This window comes from Chelonoidis abingdonii, chromosome 14 (genome assembly GCF_003597395.2).
Source record: "Chelonoidis abingdonii isolate Lonesome George chromosome 14, CheloAbing_2.0, whole genome shotgun sequence".
Taxonomy (NCBI): domain Eukaryota; kingdom Metazoa; phylum Chordata; order Testudines; family Testudinidae; genus Chelonoidis; species Chelonoidis abingdonii.
In genome coordinates, this window is record NC_133782.1 from 4,875,565 (window position 1) to 4,894,526 (window position 18,962).

Below are 18,962 nucleotides of genomic sequence, written 5' to 3' on the forward strand. Positions count from 1 at the left end.
GAGTGCCTTAACCACTGGGTTTATAAATTATAAAACCACCACCTGCTTTTGAAGTTTGAATGGGACCCAATCCCGTGGGCAGGCTACAAGCCAGGGATTGGCAACCTTTGGCACGCGGCCTGTCAGGGAAATCTGCTGGTGGGCCAGATGGTTTGTTTAAATAGATTAAACTTAACTTCATACAGAGAGCTAAGATATGGCGTTTTCTCATAAAGGTCTGTTAGATGAGACACCAGTTCACTTGATGTACAAAACTAGGCTGTAATCACTAGGCTGAAGAGTGGATAGAAAATTACTCAAGCTATGAAGACCTTTTCACCCTTGAGTTTTGAATGAATTCTGGTAAGAAGTATAGTGTGAAGATTTCATATGCTTTCATTCAGAAAGGTGGGTTTGAATGCTAAGGGTGGATATGCAGAAAGTACCTTTAGCTTCTTTCTTTTCCTCTTCAACTGTGCATCTGAAAGACGATTTCTGATGGACAAATTCATGTGCAAAGTGCTCCATCTGGTGGTAAATACAAGAGCAGAGGCTGCCAGGAACCATCATGATTTCAAAGAGAAAAGTCTCTACTCCTCAACAAATTCTTAAAAGCCTCTCACAGTGGGAGAGTAGTCATTTCAGAGTTGAGACAATGCAGTGGAGTTTTGTAGAACTCTGTAATATTTCTAATGCAGCTTTAAAACAATTTTTCCTGGTTTTGCAACAAATCTGTCACTTAGGCCAGAATCTGTTGAAAGTTCTGTCAAGGACATTTTTATGAAGGGTGGCTGAGATTCATTCCAGCGAACCTGGCTAGCTTTACTGGGTGAATGGAAACTAGGCAAAGCGAAGTAGCAGTGATGTTCTGACGATGAGAAAGACATGCTGACATACAGATATCCCATTATCATGTTGCATCATGACGTGCCGAGGCAATGACAGGAGGTATATGTCCTAACATTACAATGTACCATTTTTCTCTCTCCAGACTACCCGCCTTCTCCGCATTGATGAAGTGGGAAACCTCAGCTGAGCTTCAGAGGTACTTTATGAACAGAGGGCCAGATCCAGAAAGGAAACTGTGCAGCTGCAACTCCACTTCCGTAACAGATTACTTTCTCCCATATTCCCACTGGTTTGGGCCCAAAGACCCCTGCCTGCCAAGTACTCCCTGGACTCTGTGCTACCAGTGGATGGCCCCAAAGACAGCCCCCTTGAAAAACAATTCTGTTAATAATGCCGCACCTCACACACTCAGCACAGGTCTATGCAACACAGCTCTGGTCTACACTACGGAATTACTTTGGTATAACAACATATATAAGGTGCAGCTGCACTATGCAAGTTTCTAGTGTAGATAAGCCCATGGTGCTTGAAACACTAGTGAGCACTTTGTCTGTGCTTGCGTTCCCAGTTACCGGCCCAAAAGAACAGTAGTACCAGCGGGAAATTTAAGAAAAAAAGGTAAGACCTAGTGTAGACAAAGTCCTGGCTTCCTCAGTCAAAACATCCCCTTGTCATGGCGGATGCAGCATCTGCGCAGTTTGCCAAGTGTCCTGGGGCCTTTGGGGACGAAACATGCTGCATGTGCAATAGGGATCTTTGCAGGCCTGTCCCAGAAAGACTGCTGCTGCCCTCTTCGAAAACATACTGAGGGGATGTGTATGTGTGTAACATGCTGTGTGTGTGAGAGAGTGTGCTGTTGTAATAAGATGGGTTAAATCCTGAAACTGATGGGGTGCGAACATGCCCTTCATTTAAAATAGCTGTCAGAGACAGTTTAGGGGCCCTACACAAAACAACCTATAATGGAGTCTGCTCAGAAATTAACACTACATGGACAGAGGGCTCCACTGGGCCAGTGTGTGTGTGTGTCTGTGTGTGTGTGTGTGTGTGTGTGTGTGTAAAAGACAAGCTGAAGATAGAGTGCAGACATGAAACTAAGAGAGGCAGAGCAAGAAAGTCACGTAGCAGCCTTGAAGCATGATGTGGCCCTGGGAGAAGTCCAAAAAGAGGCTTTGGGTCACACGTGCTGGATGAATGAAGTTTGTGGCTGTAGGCAAAAAAGCTATCCCTTGTTTTTGGTTCCTCCTGGTAAGAAGTAGAATATTGTACATACCTTGTAAATAAACAAGATTGCATCAAAGAAAATACCAAACTCTATTGTCAATTTCTGCTCCCAACTGGAATAGCCTACGAAGTCCTGACTAGCAACTCAGGTCAAAATGGGGTAACAGTATATAAATAATGAATTGTGTGTGTATGTATATAAGGCACTATGTGTGCCTGTGTGTATGTACCACTGGGTGTGCATGTGCATATCACTGTATGCATGCATGGGTAATTACTGTGTGCGCATGCACATAACACACTATGTATATATGTGTATGTATGTAACACTCTGTGTGCATATGTAACACACTCCACACGTGTTGTGCATATGTAACACACTGTGTATTTGTCTATGTATGTAACACTGTGTGTGCATGCAACATACTCTGTACGTCTATGTATGTAATATTGTGTGCGCTGTGTATGTAACACAATGTCTGTAACACTGTATATGTCTGTGTGCATTTAAAACTGTGTGTTACACACCCTATGGGTCTATGTGTATGTGTCTGTGTAACACACTCTGTATGTATGTGACACTCTGTATGTGACACAGTGTGTGTGTATGTAACACACAATGCATATGTCTGTGTATGTAACACACGGTGTGTATGTGTAATGTGGGTGTATATTTATGAATGTAACACACTGTGTGTGTTGTGTAACATTGTGGGTGTAAGTCTGAATGTGAAACACAGTGTATGTGTATGTAACACACAGTGTATGTGTGTAACACACTGTGAGCGTATGTCTAGGTATGTGACACACACTCTGTGTATATGTAACACATGGTGTGTATGTGTAATACACTGTGTGTGTATGTGTAACACTGTGGATGTATGTCTATGAATGTGACACTTTGTATATGTGTACGTAACACATGGGGTATGTGTGTGTAACACACTGTGGGTGTATGTCTAGGAATGTGACACACAGGGTGTGTGTGAAACCACTGTGGGTGTATGTCTAGGTATGTGACACACACACTGTGTGTGTGTGTAACACATGGGGTATGTAACACAGTGTGGGTGTATGTCTAGGTATGTGACACACTGTGTGTGTGTATGTAACACACGGGGGTGTGTGTAACACACTGGGTGTATGTCTAGATCTGTGACACTGTGTGTGTGTAACACACGGGGTGTGTGTAACACACTTTGGGTGTATGTCTAAGTATGTGACACACTGTGTGTGTGTATGTAACACACGGGGTATGTGTGTAATACACAGGCTGTATGTGTAGGTCTGTGACAGTGTGTGTGTAACACATGGGGTATATGTGTTGGTCTGTGACACACAGTATGTATGTGTACATAACACACTGGGTGTATGTATAGGTCTGTGACAGAGTGTGTGTGTGTGTAACGCACAGGGTGTACGTGTAGGTCTGTGACACACAGTGTGTGTCTGTAATACACGGGGTGTGTGTGTAACACACTGGGTGTATGTGTAGGTCTGTGACACACTCTCTGTGTGTGTAACACACAGGGTGTGTGTGTAGGTCTGTGACACACAGTGTGTGTGTAACACACTGGGTGTATGTATAGGTCTGTGACAGAGTGTGTGTGTGTAACACACTGGGTGTATGTGTAGGTCTGTGACACACAGTGTGTATAACACACTCTGGGTGTATGCCTAGGTCTGTGACACACAGTATGTGTGGGTGTGTAACACACTGGGTGTGTGTGTAACACAGGGTGTGTGTGTAGGTCTGTGACACACAGTGTATATGTGTCTGTGTGTAACACACTCTGGGTGTATGTGTAGGTCTATGACACACTGGGTGTATGTGTAGGCCTGTGACACACAGTGTGTGTGTGTCTGTGTGTAACACACTCTGGGTGTACCCCTAGGCCTGTGACACACAGTGTGTGTGTGTCTGTGTGTAACACACTCTGGGTGTACCCCTAGGCCTGTGACACACAGTGTGTGTGTGTCTGTGTGTAACACACTCTGGGTGTACCCCTAGGCCTGTGACACACAGTGTGTGTGTGTCTGTGTGTAACACACTCTGGGTGTATCCCTAGGCCTGTGACACACAGTGTGTGTGTGTCTGTGTGTAACACACTCTGGGTGTATGTGTAGGTCTGTGACACACAGTGTGTGTGTGTCTGTGTGTAACACACTCTGGGTGTACCCCTAGGCCTGTGACACACAGTGTGTGTGTGTCTGTGTGTAACACACTCTGGGTGTATGTGTAGGTCTGTGACACACAGTGTGTGTGTGTGTGTGTGTAACACACTGGGGGGTCTGTGTAGGCCTGCGACACACAGTGTGTGTGTGTCTGCGCGTAACACACTGCGGGGTCTGTGTAGGCCTGTGACACACAGTGTGTGTGTGTCTGTATGTAACACACTCTGGGTGTACCCCTAGGCCTGCGACACACAGTGTGTGTGTGTCTGTGTGTAACACACTCTGGGTGTATGTGTAGGTCTGTGACACACAGTGTGTGTGTGTGTGTGTGTAACACACTGGGGGGTCTGTGTAGGCCTGCGACACACAGTGTGTGTGTGTCTGCGCGTAACACACTGCGGGGTCTGTGTAGGCCTGTGACACACAGTGTGTGTGTGTCTGTATGTAACACACTCTGGGTGTACCCCTAGGCCTGCGACACACAGTGTGTGTGTGTGTGTGTGTAACACACTGGGGGGTCTGTGTAGGCCTGTGACACACACCCCGCCTGAGGAGATCTACAGCCCGCCCCGTTCCGGCCGCGCTGCTCGCCTGGGTAACACCGCCCTCTCGCTCGGCTCCCCAACATGGCGGCCAGCAGCGCCTCAGCCTCCGCTTCCGCCGCGGCGCCCCCCGGGGGCTCCAACCCGGCCGGGCCCGGCGGGGCCTCGGGCCTCACCGCCTCCATCACGGGCACCATGAACAAGAAGAAGAAGCCGTTCCTGGGCATGCCGGCGCCGCTGGGCTACGTGCCGGGCCTGGGCCGCGGGTGAGCGAGAGGCGGCCTGGGCCCCCCGCTTGCGCCCTTCCCCCGTGAGGCCCGGCCTGGGCCCGGGCTTGGAGAGCCGGGACTCCCCGGCGCTTCGGGCGCAGTGTCCCGCTTTCCCCCGCCCCCAGCTCCTGTGTATGTGCCCCCCTCCCCGGCCATGCAGGGCCCCCCCCGTTTGTGGGCGGGAGGGAGGCGCTGGGGAGCAGTGGGGCCAAGGAGAGCCCCTCTCCTGGCACCTTGAGGCTTGTCCACATGAGAACGTTGTACCCCTGGGGTGAACTTAGACTGATTTAAATGGTGTCAGTGCTCCATTGCCCCCAGAGGCGGTGGCTGTGTCGATGGGAGAAGTCCTCCCATTCTGAACCGGGGGTTAGGTGGGTGTAACTACCTCGCTCGGGGCAGGGAGGGGATTTGCCTGGGAAATGGCTAGGCTGTGGTTAGTATACTACCTTGCTCAGGGGGTTGAAAAATTCACACTCCTGAGTGATCCAGTTAAACTGACAGTGGGGCTGCGCTTCTGTCAACCTAGGGGGAGGTGGATTACCTAAGTCAGGGGTTCTCAAACTGGGGGTCGGGAGGTTATTACGTGGGGGCTCACGAGCTGTCAGTCTCCACCTTAAACCCTGCTTTGCCTCCAGCATTTGTAATTGTGTTAAATATATAAAAAAAAAATTTAATTTATAAAGGGGGGTCTCACTCAGTGGCTTGCTGTGTAAAAGGGGTCAACAGTACAAAAGTTTGAGGGCCACTGACCTAAATCAATGTAGCTAGGGTCTTCACTGCAGTGTTTCAAGTGTAGACAAGCCATAAATCTGTTTAAACTCACATCCTAGGTGAAACTGGTGCAACTTTCCCATGTGGGCAAAGCCTTAGGAGCTCATTGTGAGACACTTTAACTGCATGAAAGTTTATTGGGAGAGGGGGAAAAGGCTAGAGACATGGGGACTTAAGGCTTCTGAGCAGCCAACAGCCTCCCCCTTGCAGGTGTCCTGTTACACAAGATGGGGGCTCTCTCTCTCTCTCCATGCTCCTTTGCCCTCGATCTTACATATTTTTAAAAAGGAGGTGGACCTGGAGGAGTGGGAGTGTTGGGATAATAGCTGGTGGGGAAACAGGGAGCAGGGCTGTATAAAACCTGGGTCCATCCTGCATAAAATTATCTCTTTAAGAGGACAGTTGTTCCTGCATGACATCACATCATTTAACTATGAGGGCCAGGTAACATACCTGTGAATTACAAGTTTGTTCTAAATGATCTGGACAAACTGGAGAAATGGTCTGAAGCCAATAGGATGAAATTCAATAAGGACAAATGCAAAGTATCCCAGTTAGGAAGGAACAATCAGTTGCACCCATATAAAATAGTAAATGACTGCCTAGGAAGGAGTACTGCGGAGAGGGATCTGGGGTCATAGTGGACCACAATCTAAATATGAGTCAAAAGTGTAATGCTGTTTCCCAGTTACCGGCCCAAAAGAACAGTAGTACCAGCGGGAAATTTAAGAAAAAAAGGTAAGACCTAGTGTAGACAAAGTCCTGGCTTCCTCAGTCAAAACATCCCCTTGTCATGGCGGATGCAGCATCTGCGCAGTTTGCCAAGTGTCCTGGGGCCTTTGGGGACGAAACATGCTGCATGTGCAATAGGGATCTTTGCAGGCCTGTCCCAGAAAGACTGCTGCTGCCCTCTTCGAAAACATACTGAGGGGATGTGTATGTGTGTAACATGCTGTGTGTGTGAGAGAGTGTGCTGTTGTAATAAGATGGGTTAAATCCTGAAACTGATGGGGTGCGAACATGCCCTTCATTACTCTGAGGATAGGACAAGAAGGTAATGGGCTTAAATTGCGCAAGCAAGGGAGGTTTAGGGTTGACATCAGGAAAAACTTCCTAACTGTCAGGGTAGTTAAGCACTGGAACAAATTGCTGAGGGAGGTTGTGGAATCTCCATCACTGGAGATTTTTAAGCGCAGGTTAGACAAACACCTGTCAGGGATAGTCTAGATAATACTTAGTCCTGTCATGAGTGCAGGAGACTGGACTAGATTACCTCTTGAGGCCCTTCCAGTACTATGATTCTAAGATTTGTAATGCCTAACTGTCAGGGTGATTAAAACATCTGTATATTGTAGCACTATTGTTACAGGCTAAATGGTGGCTACTGGTCTCTCAATATAGTGCCACGGGTTTTACCACCCGTTCTGATATTGGCCCAGCTCGAGATGCCAATGACCCAGTGGATGATCGTCATGCTCCGCCAGGGAAGAGAACTGTTGGGGACCAGATGAAGAAAAACCAGGCTGATGATGATGATGAAGATCTGAATGACACCAATTATGATGAGGTGATGCAGCTGTAGCATTCCTGTTAGCTTTTTCCTCCTGGCTGAGGGAGGTGTCTGTAATTCTGCTACCCTCTACCCCTGCGCACACACACTAACCCAGTGGTCCCCAACCTATTCGTCTGGCGGGTGCCAGATGAAGGGCCATGGCGGCGGCGGTGCATCTGCTGAAATGCTGCCGAATTTCTGCGGCATTTCGGAGGCAACGCCTCTCAATGACATCGCTTGTCGGCGGCAAGCAGCGCCGTCGAGAGGCGTCACCGCAGAAATTCGGCGGCATTTTGGCGGATGCTCCAGCGCACACCGCGTTGGGGACCCCTACACTAACCAAACCCCTTCATCATGGCAGGTCTCCAGTAGAGGAGGCAAGGGCAGAGTTCCTTGTAGAGTCACATAACACTACGTTTTGTTTGTATGGAAGCCACAGCGTGTTTTGTGGTTTTTGTTTTGATGTTTGTATATTATGGTTTAATGGTCCATACCATGCCCTGAGTACCTTGGGAGGGATCTCTGAATAAAACATTAGTCTCAGTACTTTGTGGGATGCATCTTTCATCTGCCTCCAGAAGTGAAATATAAGCTCTGTTGCCCTTTGACGTGTCATTGTCTTTATTTGGACTGTGTAGTCTCTTGAGTTGAAGGAAATGGTTTTACCTTATGGGAATTTTTGTTTACTGGTATGGGCAAGGGAAGAGTTTCTTTTATTTAGGGTTTTGTTAGTTGGATGCTCTTATTAGAAGCGGCTTGCTGAGGTCTTTTCCTTATCCCAAATGATGTTGATAACTGTGCTAGATATATAATAGCATCTTTAAACTGAAGTTACTGTTTTAAAAATTCTCAGTTTAACGGCTATGCTGGGAGCCTGTTCTCAAGTGGTCCATATGAAAAAGACGACGAGGAAGCTGATGCTATTTATGCAGCTTTGGATAAGAGAATGGATGAACGCAGAAAAGAGAGAAGGTATAATTATTGCACTGTCAAGAGAGGCATTATTTGCTGATTTTAGTGGGGAGTGAGTCTGGGAGTCAGAACTTGTGACTTCTGTTTCCAGCTCTTCCACTGTCTCAATCTGTGTTCTTGGGCAAATCTCTAAAAGGCAAAATTTTCAAATGCCGCCATTGATTTTGGATAACCAATGTAAGAGATGCTGGGTCTGATTTTCAGAAGTGCTTGGCTTTTTGCATGACACCTTGAACAGATGTTAATAATGACTAGCTTTTCTTATGTATGGTTGAAGTGGCTGAGGTTTGGTGATTTAGAGAGATGCTAATCCAAAACTAATATAATTGAACTTAAATTCATCACACAACAAGTGAGCTATTGTTAGAGAAGTCTTCTAATCTGGATATTTTGTATGTTTGTTAACAAATATTACTAAAAAGAGAGTATTTGATCAAATCCGTAGGGCGCTGGGGATTAAGACTAAAAGTGGATGCAAAGTTCAATTTTTATTCTATAGTATTATTGCTTGAGGATCCTGAAATATGCCTTATTTGACTAGATATTTAATATTCTTCTGTAAATAGATAAATACATATACTGCATATAGCAAGTTGAAGTTAACTGTTCTCTGATATAGGCTTATGCCTTAAGAGCTCTGACCAAACTGGTTTCTTCTATAATAGTGGTACTGGATTTAGTGTTTCTGTGAGCTTGACTTGAGCACTCTTTATTTTCTAGAGAACAGCGGGAGAAAGAGGAGATTGAAAAGTACCGTATGGAACGTCCCAAAATTCAGCAGCAGTTCTCAGATTTAAAAGTAAGGCGATAACTGTCCTACACATGAAGAAAATAACCAATTTTAAGAGTGAAGAGATGGACATGACTTTGGGCATTTATTTACACAGTTCCTATTCTATAGTATTTTCTGTATGGGAACTTAAGAATGTTATGCATGTCCCCTGCCTTCAGACTAGAACTGATTTCCACTGAATAATAGACAAGAACAGGTATGAAAGTAGTAGCTAGTGATGCAGAAACCAATTTTGGGCTGATAATGTCTTAAGTATTGTAGTATGATTTTCAGCAAATGGTTTTGGACTGGGGACACAGGTTGTTGTGTTGTGTTTTTTCTGGTCAGTATTTATTTAAACCAAAGTATTGTTGATATATGCTGTTAAGAGTAAATCATGATGATTGGTAGTTTGTGTGTGTGTACTCTCAGGACTGGTAGGATTAAATATTTACCAGCCATTTAGTTGTAGGTGTATGTGGTCATTGCAATTCCTTCCTCTCTGCCAAATGGGCATATTAGGGTATTGAAATATACACACATTTTGGTATCAGATCTTCTTGGCTCCACAAGTGTAAACAAGCCCTGAACCCTGAGAGTTGGTTAATCTGGTCACCCAGCTGAGAAGCTATGTCGCAATTCTGCTTTTTTAAAATGTCCATGATTGACATAACTGATATGCAATTAGTCAGATTAAACTACATATTCATAATACCCTGTTAAAATTTAAAAACAATTGCTACCAATTAACAAGGCAAAAATATAAAAATATCAGGTCAAGATCCCAGTCTGTACAAGGTGGGTTCCTATTAAAAGTATACAGCTCCCGTGTGCACTGAAATTCTTTAGTGTTGACCTTTTATTTCAAAATGGGACCCAACTGATCCTGAATTCTCTGAAACCAACAGATTGATAGTCCACTAAAAATTGTAAATTTTAAAAACAAAGTTTTCTAAAATCAGTAATGACAGTTTTTGTTTGTATAGAGGAAGCTAGCGGAAGTCACAGAGGAAGAGTGGCTGAGTATTCCAGAAGTTGGTGATGCTAGGAACAAACGTCAGAGGAACCCACGTTATGAGAAACTGACTCCTGTTCCTGATAGTTTCTTTGCTAAACACTTACAGACTGGGGAGAATCACACTTCTGTGGACCCCCGGCAAACGGTGAGCATGAAAACAAACAAACAAACATGGAGAGGTTACCACTTTACCCATGGTAAATTGGAGAAAATGTTTAATAGTAGCTAGAGACAAGCACTTGCTGTGAAATGTGCCTTATTCTTAGCCTAGAACATATCCTGCAGTTCCATTGAAAATAAAGACAAAGGCACAAGGCTTAACCCTTTCTTAAGTGAATAGCATATGGAAAGACCTCGTTAGTATAAGAGCCTTAGAAGAGGTCACTGTGTGTTGCAGTCCCAGGCTTACTGGGAACTTCTGTTTTATTCAGCAAACTCTGAACTGAGCAGAATCTGAGCAACAGTGATCAGACAGCCTTTTGTTTTAACAATAGAAGATTCTAAAAACCCTTTTGTTTTAGCTCCATTTGGCTAAGGAATGTCCATAGTTAATTTTGGTCAATGAACCAACGTATTTCTTATTGACTGAAACTTTTCCAAATATGTAACACGAAGTGGAATCTAACTTCCCCTGGTGGCTGATGTATTCAGTTTCTTCTAGAATTAAGACATTTCCCTTTCAGTTGACAGGTCAGTCGTTGAAGTTTTTTGGATCATTATTAATTGTTTAAATGAGTGCAGAGTACTGCGATTGGCTGATAGAAGAGAAAACTTATTGGACTTAAATTGACACCAAATGGTTATATGACTTTATTGCTAATATTCTTTCAGTTAATATTGTCATGATCGTTTTTTGACACTTCTTAATGAAATAAATCTGAGAACATACCTATTCTCATGTTTTATTGTTGAATAGTACCACTTGATGAGCCATAGGAAGTTATTCAACTCCCAGTATAAGAACCACTGTTCATACTGTGACTTGGGAGGCAATTGTTCAGCTTGTACTGGCAATACTCTGGGGAAGATTTTCAAACTCAAACATCTGTCACAGGGGTGGGCAAACATTCTGGCCTGAGGGCTGCACCTGGGCATGGAAATTGTATGGTGGGCCATGAATGCCCGTTGGGGGAAAGGGACTCTATGGGGTGTACTTGGCGGGGCTCTATAAGGGATGTTACCAATGTTTGGGGAGGGGGGCTCTACAGGGTGATACTGGGGACTCCTAGGAGTCCTGCTGGCAGTGACACGAAGGCTGTCATCCCTGGCACGGTCACAGGCAGAGGCACCCTAGTTGGGAAAGATGTGGCCCCTGGGTGGTTTCGAAGCTCTTGAGGGTGGGACCGTAGGAGACCGGGAGGGGATTGGGCTTGCTGCTGCATGGGTGTGGGGGGGAGCTGCTGCGTAGGGGTGGATTTCCAATCCTGGAAACAGCACAGTGAAGTTGCGCCTGCTCAATGTGGCTCTGTGTGCCAGAAGATGGTGCTCATCAGTGGAATTGTGAGTCAGGGGCTGGGGAGTGCCAGGCAGTGGAGTGAGGCAATCCCCCAACCCTGCTCACCGATGTGAGCTCGAGGGCCGAATAAAAACATCTGATGGACCGGAAGTGGCCCACGGGCTGTAGTTTCCCCACCCCTGATCTAGCACCTATTGGAACTCCAATAGGCACTGAGCATCTAACTCCCTTGAGTTCTGTTGAAAATCCCAGCATAAACCTTAATAACGTATCTCACTTTTTGGCAGCAATTTGGAGGTCTGAACACTCCGTATCCAGGGGGTTTGAACACTCCGTATCCAGGAGGAATGACACCAGGGCTAATGACACCTGGGACAGGTGAACTGGATATGAGGAAGATTGGGCAGGCCAGGAATACCTTGATGGATATGAGACTGAGCCAGGTAAGGCCACAGGAACACAATGACCCTGAAAGGTGTACCTGAGGTGTACCTGTTTTGTAGCGAAGCCTGGTTTTGCAAAACTATTTGTTTTATTCTCTTTGGATATTAAATAGTGAAAAAACTATTGAAAAGCACAGCAGTAAGAATTAAAAGAATACCCTACAGCCCTTAGCTACAGGCCTGTTCCAGAGGAATTCTCTGGGAGATGGGTCAGTGCATTTTGGACCATCACAGAGGAGTTGAGCTTGCCAGTCATGGCAGAGATGGACATCAGACCTAAAGAGTCCATTTTTAGTTTGGTGCGATGGTTGTTCCTCTTATCTTAATTAGTGAACCATTCAGTACACAACACTTTTTCTGAAATGGTATCATCGAGTTCTATATTTATTTCAGTGTTTTCAAAAGCAAATTTCATTCTGGTTCAGAAGTGAAAAGATGGCCTTTCTAACCACCAGCACTACACTCTCCCATGGGATCTGAAAGTCAAGCTGTGTGCTTTTTGACTCTGTGGTGTATGTTTGCAAATATTAAAGATTTGTCAGGCTAAATTGCACCCTTTGTTCTGCTTGTCCAACCTATGATCTGAGAGGGATTGCTCAGTATAACTAAAGGCAAAATATGGCCAGATGTTTGGAACTTAACTAACAGTTCTGTTGATTCAGGTGAGAGAGCAGAATCGGTATTCCTTTCCTATATCTGTGTTAGTTCTGCAGTGCTGTCACAGAAGTAAAAAATGCACCATGTCATTAACATCAGCTATGACTGAATACATACACAGATTTTGTTTTTACATAAGTCATAGAATGTTGAATGAATAGCTACATTAAAGGCAAATGCCCGTTAGAGACATACTCCTGGGGATGTTTCTGTAGACAATATTACAAAATCTTTTTTCTTTCTCTGATTGTCCCTTCTCCCCAGAAAATCAAATATTTAATTGTTACTTTACTCTTCAACTAAATTCCTTAGTTAATCCTTTCGGGGATTTCCTTAAGCAAGCCAGCTTCATGTTATCTTTAACTGCAAGTTGGTACCAGTGCCATTGCTTGTAAAATCAACAGTTCTTATGTGTTTGCCAACTTTTTAAAACATAAAATTTGAGTGTATGTAATATTAACAAATGACAGTTCATAGACAGTTCATGACTGTCAGCGTTGTTGGTACCTGCAGCAAGTTCTCGTGTCTTTGACAATTCTCTTGCCTAAAACCCAGTCAGTAGGACAGGTGATGTCAGATGCCCTTAACATCTCCAAACTGAAGGTCTTAATGTCTAATGTGATCAGCTCACTGAAGAAATTAATGGGATTTTTTTGTAAGTCAGCACGTACAGGCTAATTCTGCCTGCTTTTTCACATATAAAGAGGTATTTTCTGATTGTAACAGGTTCTAGCTAAAAAGCATCCTCCATCCTGCTTCACAGATATTTTTCTTCTCTACTCAGTCCTCCCCTCCCTGCTCCTTTACAAAGTTACTAGTGTTGGTATAGAAGCTGTCTCCTCAGCAGCTGCCGTTTGGAACACCCTTTTTGGATCTTTTTACCTCAGTAACTTTCTCTTTAATTTCTAATCTCATTTGCAAACATTTTTCTCCTTTTGATTAAGCCTCTTAATTTCCTGCTCCGTTTTCTTAAACTCTGATAACGTGGCTTAATTGTGTAAATCATTTTGGGATATGTTGTATAGGAAAGGTGCTCTGCATTGTCATTTGTTTTAGAAAAACAATCAAAAAACTGAGTATAAGCAAAGTTTTCCAGTTTACTCCATTTTGGTTTTCATACCAGATGACCATGTAAGTTAAGAGAAAACAGTTTTTGTTTTTTTTCACTCTTAATATATTTTTCATTGCCAAAACTGTAGTGCTCTGATTGGTAATTTCAGCAGCTTTGGATTTACCTTCCCAGGTGTCTGACTCTGTGAGTGGCCAAACTGTGGTGGACCCGAAGGGATATCTGACAGACTTGAATTCTATGATACCTACACATGGAGGAGATATCAAGTAAGTCTAGTTTGGGGTGAATTGGTTTGGCATTTATTAATGGTTGACTCTTCTGCATGTAAATAGAAGTTTATATTTCTAATGTATCTGGCCAGAATGGCTTCCAGGTGACCTTTGTACATGTCTGAAGGATTCCACTCATCTTTACTAATATGTTGTATTTGTGAAAATTGCTAGATTGATGGCATTGGAGACTACTGACATACCATAGGCCAGATTCTGCAAGTTCTCCCTCACCAGCGTTCCTAGATTCTGGGCCTGGATGAGCTGTCTCTGTGACTGAGGGAGTACAGTTTCTTTACACATTCAGTTTTTGTGTAGATTGCCAACAAGCATGCCAGATGCGCTGGCGGCTTTGTGATGCAGTTACCTATCTGCTAGGAAATAACCAAATACATTTCACGCATGCTGCTGATCAGTGACTGCCCTTAGTTAATACTGACCTCGATTTGGCCTGGTGACTTTGTGAAAATACCTGTAGCCCAGTCCTCTCTCACATCTGTATTTAGTCATTTAAAAAGACTTACTTAGAATTAAGGTAGCATAAGTCCATTTTCTGAGTGTCAGCACTAAAAATTCAGGAAGTTGCCAAGTGAAACCAACATTTACATGTGCAAGAACCTCAGCTCCTTTGCCTTAAATGTCCTAAGCCTTAATAGCCACAAATGCTTACACACTTGTCAATTCCACAACAAGCTTTTACTTTCAGCATGCAACAATCCACAGTGCACACATGCAGCTCCTCAAAATGTCACTTAAATATACACAACCTTCATATTGACCTCAGTTACATTAAAATATATTCTCCATAGTGGTAGTATATAATGTATTATCTAAAAATGTCTGACGTCCGAGTTAATGTGCATCTGAGTGTGATTGTGAGGAACTGGGTGTGGGGAGCTTGTTGGTGAAGGAGAACTGTTCCTTAGCTTACTAAAAACTTTGTTGTTTGTATTTTCACCTTTACCAGTGACATCAAGAAAGCTCGTTTACTTCTGAAGTCTGTGCGGGAGACTAACCCTCATCATCCACCAGCTTGGATAGCTTCAGCCCGACTGGAAGAGGTCACTGGCAAACTGCAAGTAGCTCGAAACCTCATCATGAAGGGGACAGAAATGTGCCCCAAGGTAAGAATTGTTTTGCCTCCCTGTTGATTATTGCAAAAATTTGTGAAAAGAGTGTGGCCAGTTCTCTTACTAAAAGCATATTTTCCTCCGTTGAGCTTCTCAGTATAGATTAATACTGTATAACCTCTCCTGTAACATATCAGAGGAGCTGGAACAGTGTTTATCCAAAAGCTCTAGTTTAAGCTTGTTATGGGACTTTTGCCACTGTTTGCTCTGATGGAAAGGGTGTCAATTTCACTGTTTGCTGACCCACAGAGTGAAGATGTTTGGTTAGAAGCTGCCCGGCTGCAGCCTGGAGATACGGCTAAGGCTGTGGTGGCCCAGGCAGTCCGCCACCTTCCACAGTCTGTCCGGATTTATATCAGAGCAGCAGAACTGGAGACGGATATACGAGCAAAGAAACGTGTCCTTAGGAAAGGTGAGACCTTCTACAGGGTTATAACAACTAACCCTTCAATTTCCTGCAAGCGTTCTTCTAAAAAAATAGTTGAACATAAACTCTTTAGGGCATGGCCTGGGGTTTTAAATGTTGTTGTTCTTGTCGTCAGCAAGAACATATTCTTTCACACTATGTGTGATTAAACTGAGGAAATCATTCCTACAGGAACTTGTTGAGGCTAAGAACTTAACAGGATCAAAATGGGATTGGATATAGAGTTATAGTTTTGACAACAAAAAATTTGGAAAGGATATTAAACCTTGTGCTTCAGGACTTAAGCCAGTCTCTAAGGGTACGTCTACACTACCCACCAGATTGGTGGGTCATGATCAATCCCTGATTGTTCCCCTGTCGACTCCGCTTCCGCCTCTCACCAAGCTGGAGTTCTGGAGTCGACAAGGGAGCGGCAGTGGTCGACTCGCTGCTGTCTTCACAGCCAGGTAAATTGACGTAAGAAACGCCAACTTCAGGTACACTATTCGCATAGGTGAAGTTGCGTATCTCAGGTTGACCTCCAACCCCCCCCCCCCCCCCCCATGTAGACCTAGCCTAAGTATTGGGGGTTTACAAGTGGTGGGGTATTGTACTTTTCTCTGAAGGAGAGGATCCAGGAGACTGGATTGGATAGATCTCCAGTATGGAAATTCCTATGTTCCTATGACAAATAGTTTTTCTCTACATTATTTACTCATACGCTTGCATCTTTTATGCTGTTGCCATCACAGCTGTCGGCCATCTGAAGTGTACTGCCTTCTTCAAACTCATAATGCCTATTCATTAACTAGCACACAACAGCATGGGTGGCACTTCTCTCTCATGACTGATTTATCCTGGTGTGCTGAAATTAGAGGTCTTGCCCATGGCACCGCAGCATTAATTCTTTGGCTGCTTGAAGTCAGTGTGCCAGTCCCATTTCAGAAGAGATTAAAATTACCTCCTTGTCAAGTTGCTGAATCCTAGCATTTTAATTCTGTAATAAACACTTGGAGTTACTGTAGTTTTCTAGGTGTCTAGGGAAAAGGATAAGGATTAGGATTTAATGTCTTTAATATGCATCAATCCACAGTATTAAATGATTGCATAGCATTTAGTATGATTACGGCAAGGATTAGGAACAAGGGAAGTAAATTGTCTCCTATCTGACTGTTGCAACTTGGTTATCTGTGATGAAATGACACTTGTGTTGTACTTGCCAACATTTGAATAAAAGATTTGCACTTCAGCTTCAGTTGTTGTTCTGAAACTTGCAAGAGTTCAGATATTTATTTTATGTGTGGCTTTTTAATTATGGGTTAGATACGGCAAAAGAATTCTGCAATGTGATGCTAAGCACAGCTGCTGCTATTAAACTGTGTGTGCCTATAAAAGTTGCAATAAGTATTAAATAGAAAAACAGATGTTAGTCATATGAGAAAGTGATAGATTTCTGGATGTGACTTGTGAGCTGGATTATAATGATGATTTACAGCATGTTAAGTACAAAAGTAATTTTTTCCATCTGATGTTTAAATTATTAGAGATATTGTATGTTCTGTGGGCAGTTTTCAGTTCAGAATATTATCTGGTAAAAAGTTTGGTGTATAGCTGTTTATGTTGGTGGAAAAGAATATAAATTTATCATGCTACTTCTAATTTCCACATGTTACTATCAGCTTCATGATGTTCCTAGGCTACTGCTTCCTATGGTACAGCACAAAACTGAGGCCTGGAGGCATTTGGACCAGGAATCATGTGAGGACTTGCAATGTTAACCAGTATTTACCAGAAAATTATCAGGGCTAAGTGCCAAGTAGCAGCACTGAAATATGATCCTGGAATGTGCTTCTCTTTTGTTTCTGTGGGTTGTATGCTCCTATCACCCAGCAAACACTCTAGAGCTTCTAATGCTTTTATCCTCTCTAGTGAGGCAGCAAACTGAGTGCTGGAATCCATTTTGAGGTGTAGAAATTAATGCTGTGTCTGTGAAGACATGCTCTTTCCTGCCGAGTAGCACTTAAAGCTGTCAAAGGCTAACATTACTCATTTAGAATGCTTTAAGAAAAGCTCCTGCCACTATAAACTTAATGAAGAACAGTTAACATCCAGCTAGTCAGAATAACATATTTTCTGTATGTATTTCCTTCTGGTTTTGAGTCTGAGAGAATCTCAGGATAACAATCTGTCTTTCCTGGTCCTTTGTTGGAACAATTAAAGGGACACCATTAACTTGAAACCTGCTCAACTTCAAAAACTGAGGTTTTAAAAGTAATTTCAGATGTTACACTTTCCTTGGAATCATCTTTCTTTTTTTTTTGTGGTTTTACAATCACATTTTCCTGTTTTAAAAATGTTTCTCTTCCCTGTTGCTATAACATTCCCATATAAGCACAGACTAACCAGATAGGTAAAACAATGAAACTGAATGTACACGAAGTGCATCAGACAAAAAACACCTGAAAAGTAGAGAAATATTCTGTTGTAATCTTTTGGTGTTGCTTCTAATAATAAAAGAACACCCTCTGTCATATCCATTTTTGTGAGAATTAATCCCTATATGCTTGTTTTTATACCCGAGTGAAAGATGCAGTAACAAAATGCCTGTCCTAAGGAGCTAAAACATTTATAATGTTCTAAAATTGATTTCAACGCTACTTAGACCTGTAATATCTAACAGCTCTAAAATCTCAAACTGGGCACAGTCAAGATTAAGTGGAAAAGCCTTTAACTTGCACAACAGTTGTCTGAAAATCACTTTTGTTTGGCTTGGATTGGGGAAACAGTGCTTTTATAGCTTCTTTGCTTTCCTGATTTTTGTGTTCTGACAACTGTTGAAGCAGTTTCTGAAAGAGTTAACACAGATATTACCAGTTAAGACTTTTGCAGCCTGTGGAATTTTATTTTGCTCCAATTCTTCCATCTTGTACTGGCTGAAGAGAAACAAGAGGACCTTCTGGTTTGGACAAACAGTACTTTTTCTCTCTCTCCAACTTCACTTTTATTTTTCAGTGAGCAAAACTGTTTTAATTTTTTTTTTTTTAAGACTTCCTCAATGAAAGAAAAGGGATAGTTATGTTTGCAGAAGTGATTATTGGTAGTACAGCATTCTCTCTCTTGTAAAAGCCTTCTTTACCAAGATTCATATTATTATTTCACCTTTCTAGCCCTTGAGCATGTTCCGAACTCAGTACGTTTGTGGAAGGCAGCAGTGGAGTTAGAAGAACCTGAAGATGCTAGGATAATGCTGAGCCGAGCAGTGGAATGTTGCCCAACCAGCGTGGAAGTAAGTCATCAAATTTCTCTCTGCTTCAGGTTAAGGATATTCCTATAGAAAGGGTCTGATGTTTACAAGGTTTGAAAAGCAAAATTGACAGTAAAGTGCAATGTGTGCAGATTTACCAGG

At 43.2% G+C, this 18,962-nt stretch overlaps 1 protein-coding gene across 1 annotated transcript in view; it reads left to right on the forward strand.

Annotated features, from left to right (window-relative positions):
- Window positions 1-4,812: 4,812 nt before the first annotated feature.
- Window positions 4,813-18,962, forward strand: part of PRPF6 (pre-mRNA processing factor 6) — a 35,571-nt gene continuing 21,421 nt past the window's right edge. Inside the window, exons 1-10 of the mRNA XM_032766258.2 lie at window positions 4,813-5,035; window positions 7,211-7,376; window positions 8,215-8,333; window positions 9,054-9,132; window positions 10,092-10,268; window positions 11,867-12,022; window positions 13,923-14,017; window positions 14,988-15,144; window positions 15,400-15,562; window positions 18,724-18,842. Of these exons, the coding sequence (XP_032622149.2) occupies window positions 4,854-5,035; window positions 7,211-7,376; window positions 8,215-8,333; window positions 9,054-9,132; window positions 10,092-10,268; window positions 11,867-12,022; window positions 13,923-14,017; window positions 14,988-15,144; window positions 15,400-15,562; window positions 18,724-18,842 (1,413 nt within the window). The 5' untranslated portion in view covers window positions 4,813-4,853. The remainder of the gene's footprint in view (window positions 5,036-7,210; window positions 7,377-8,214; window positions 8,334-9,053; window positions 9,133-10,091; window positions 10,269-11,866; window positions 12,023-13,922; window positions 14,018-14,987; window positions 15,145-15,399; window positions 15,563-18,723; window positions 18,843-18,962) is intronic.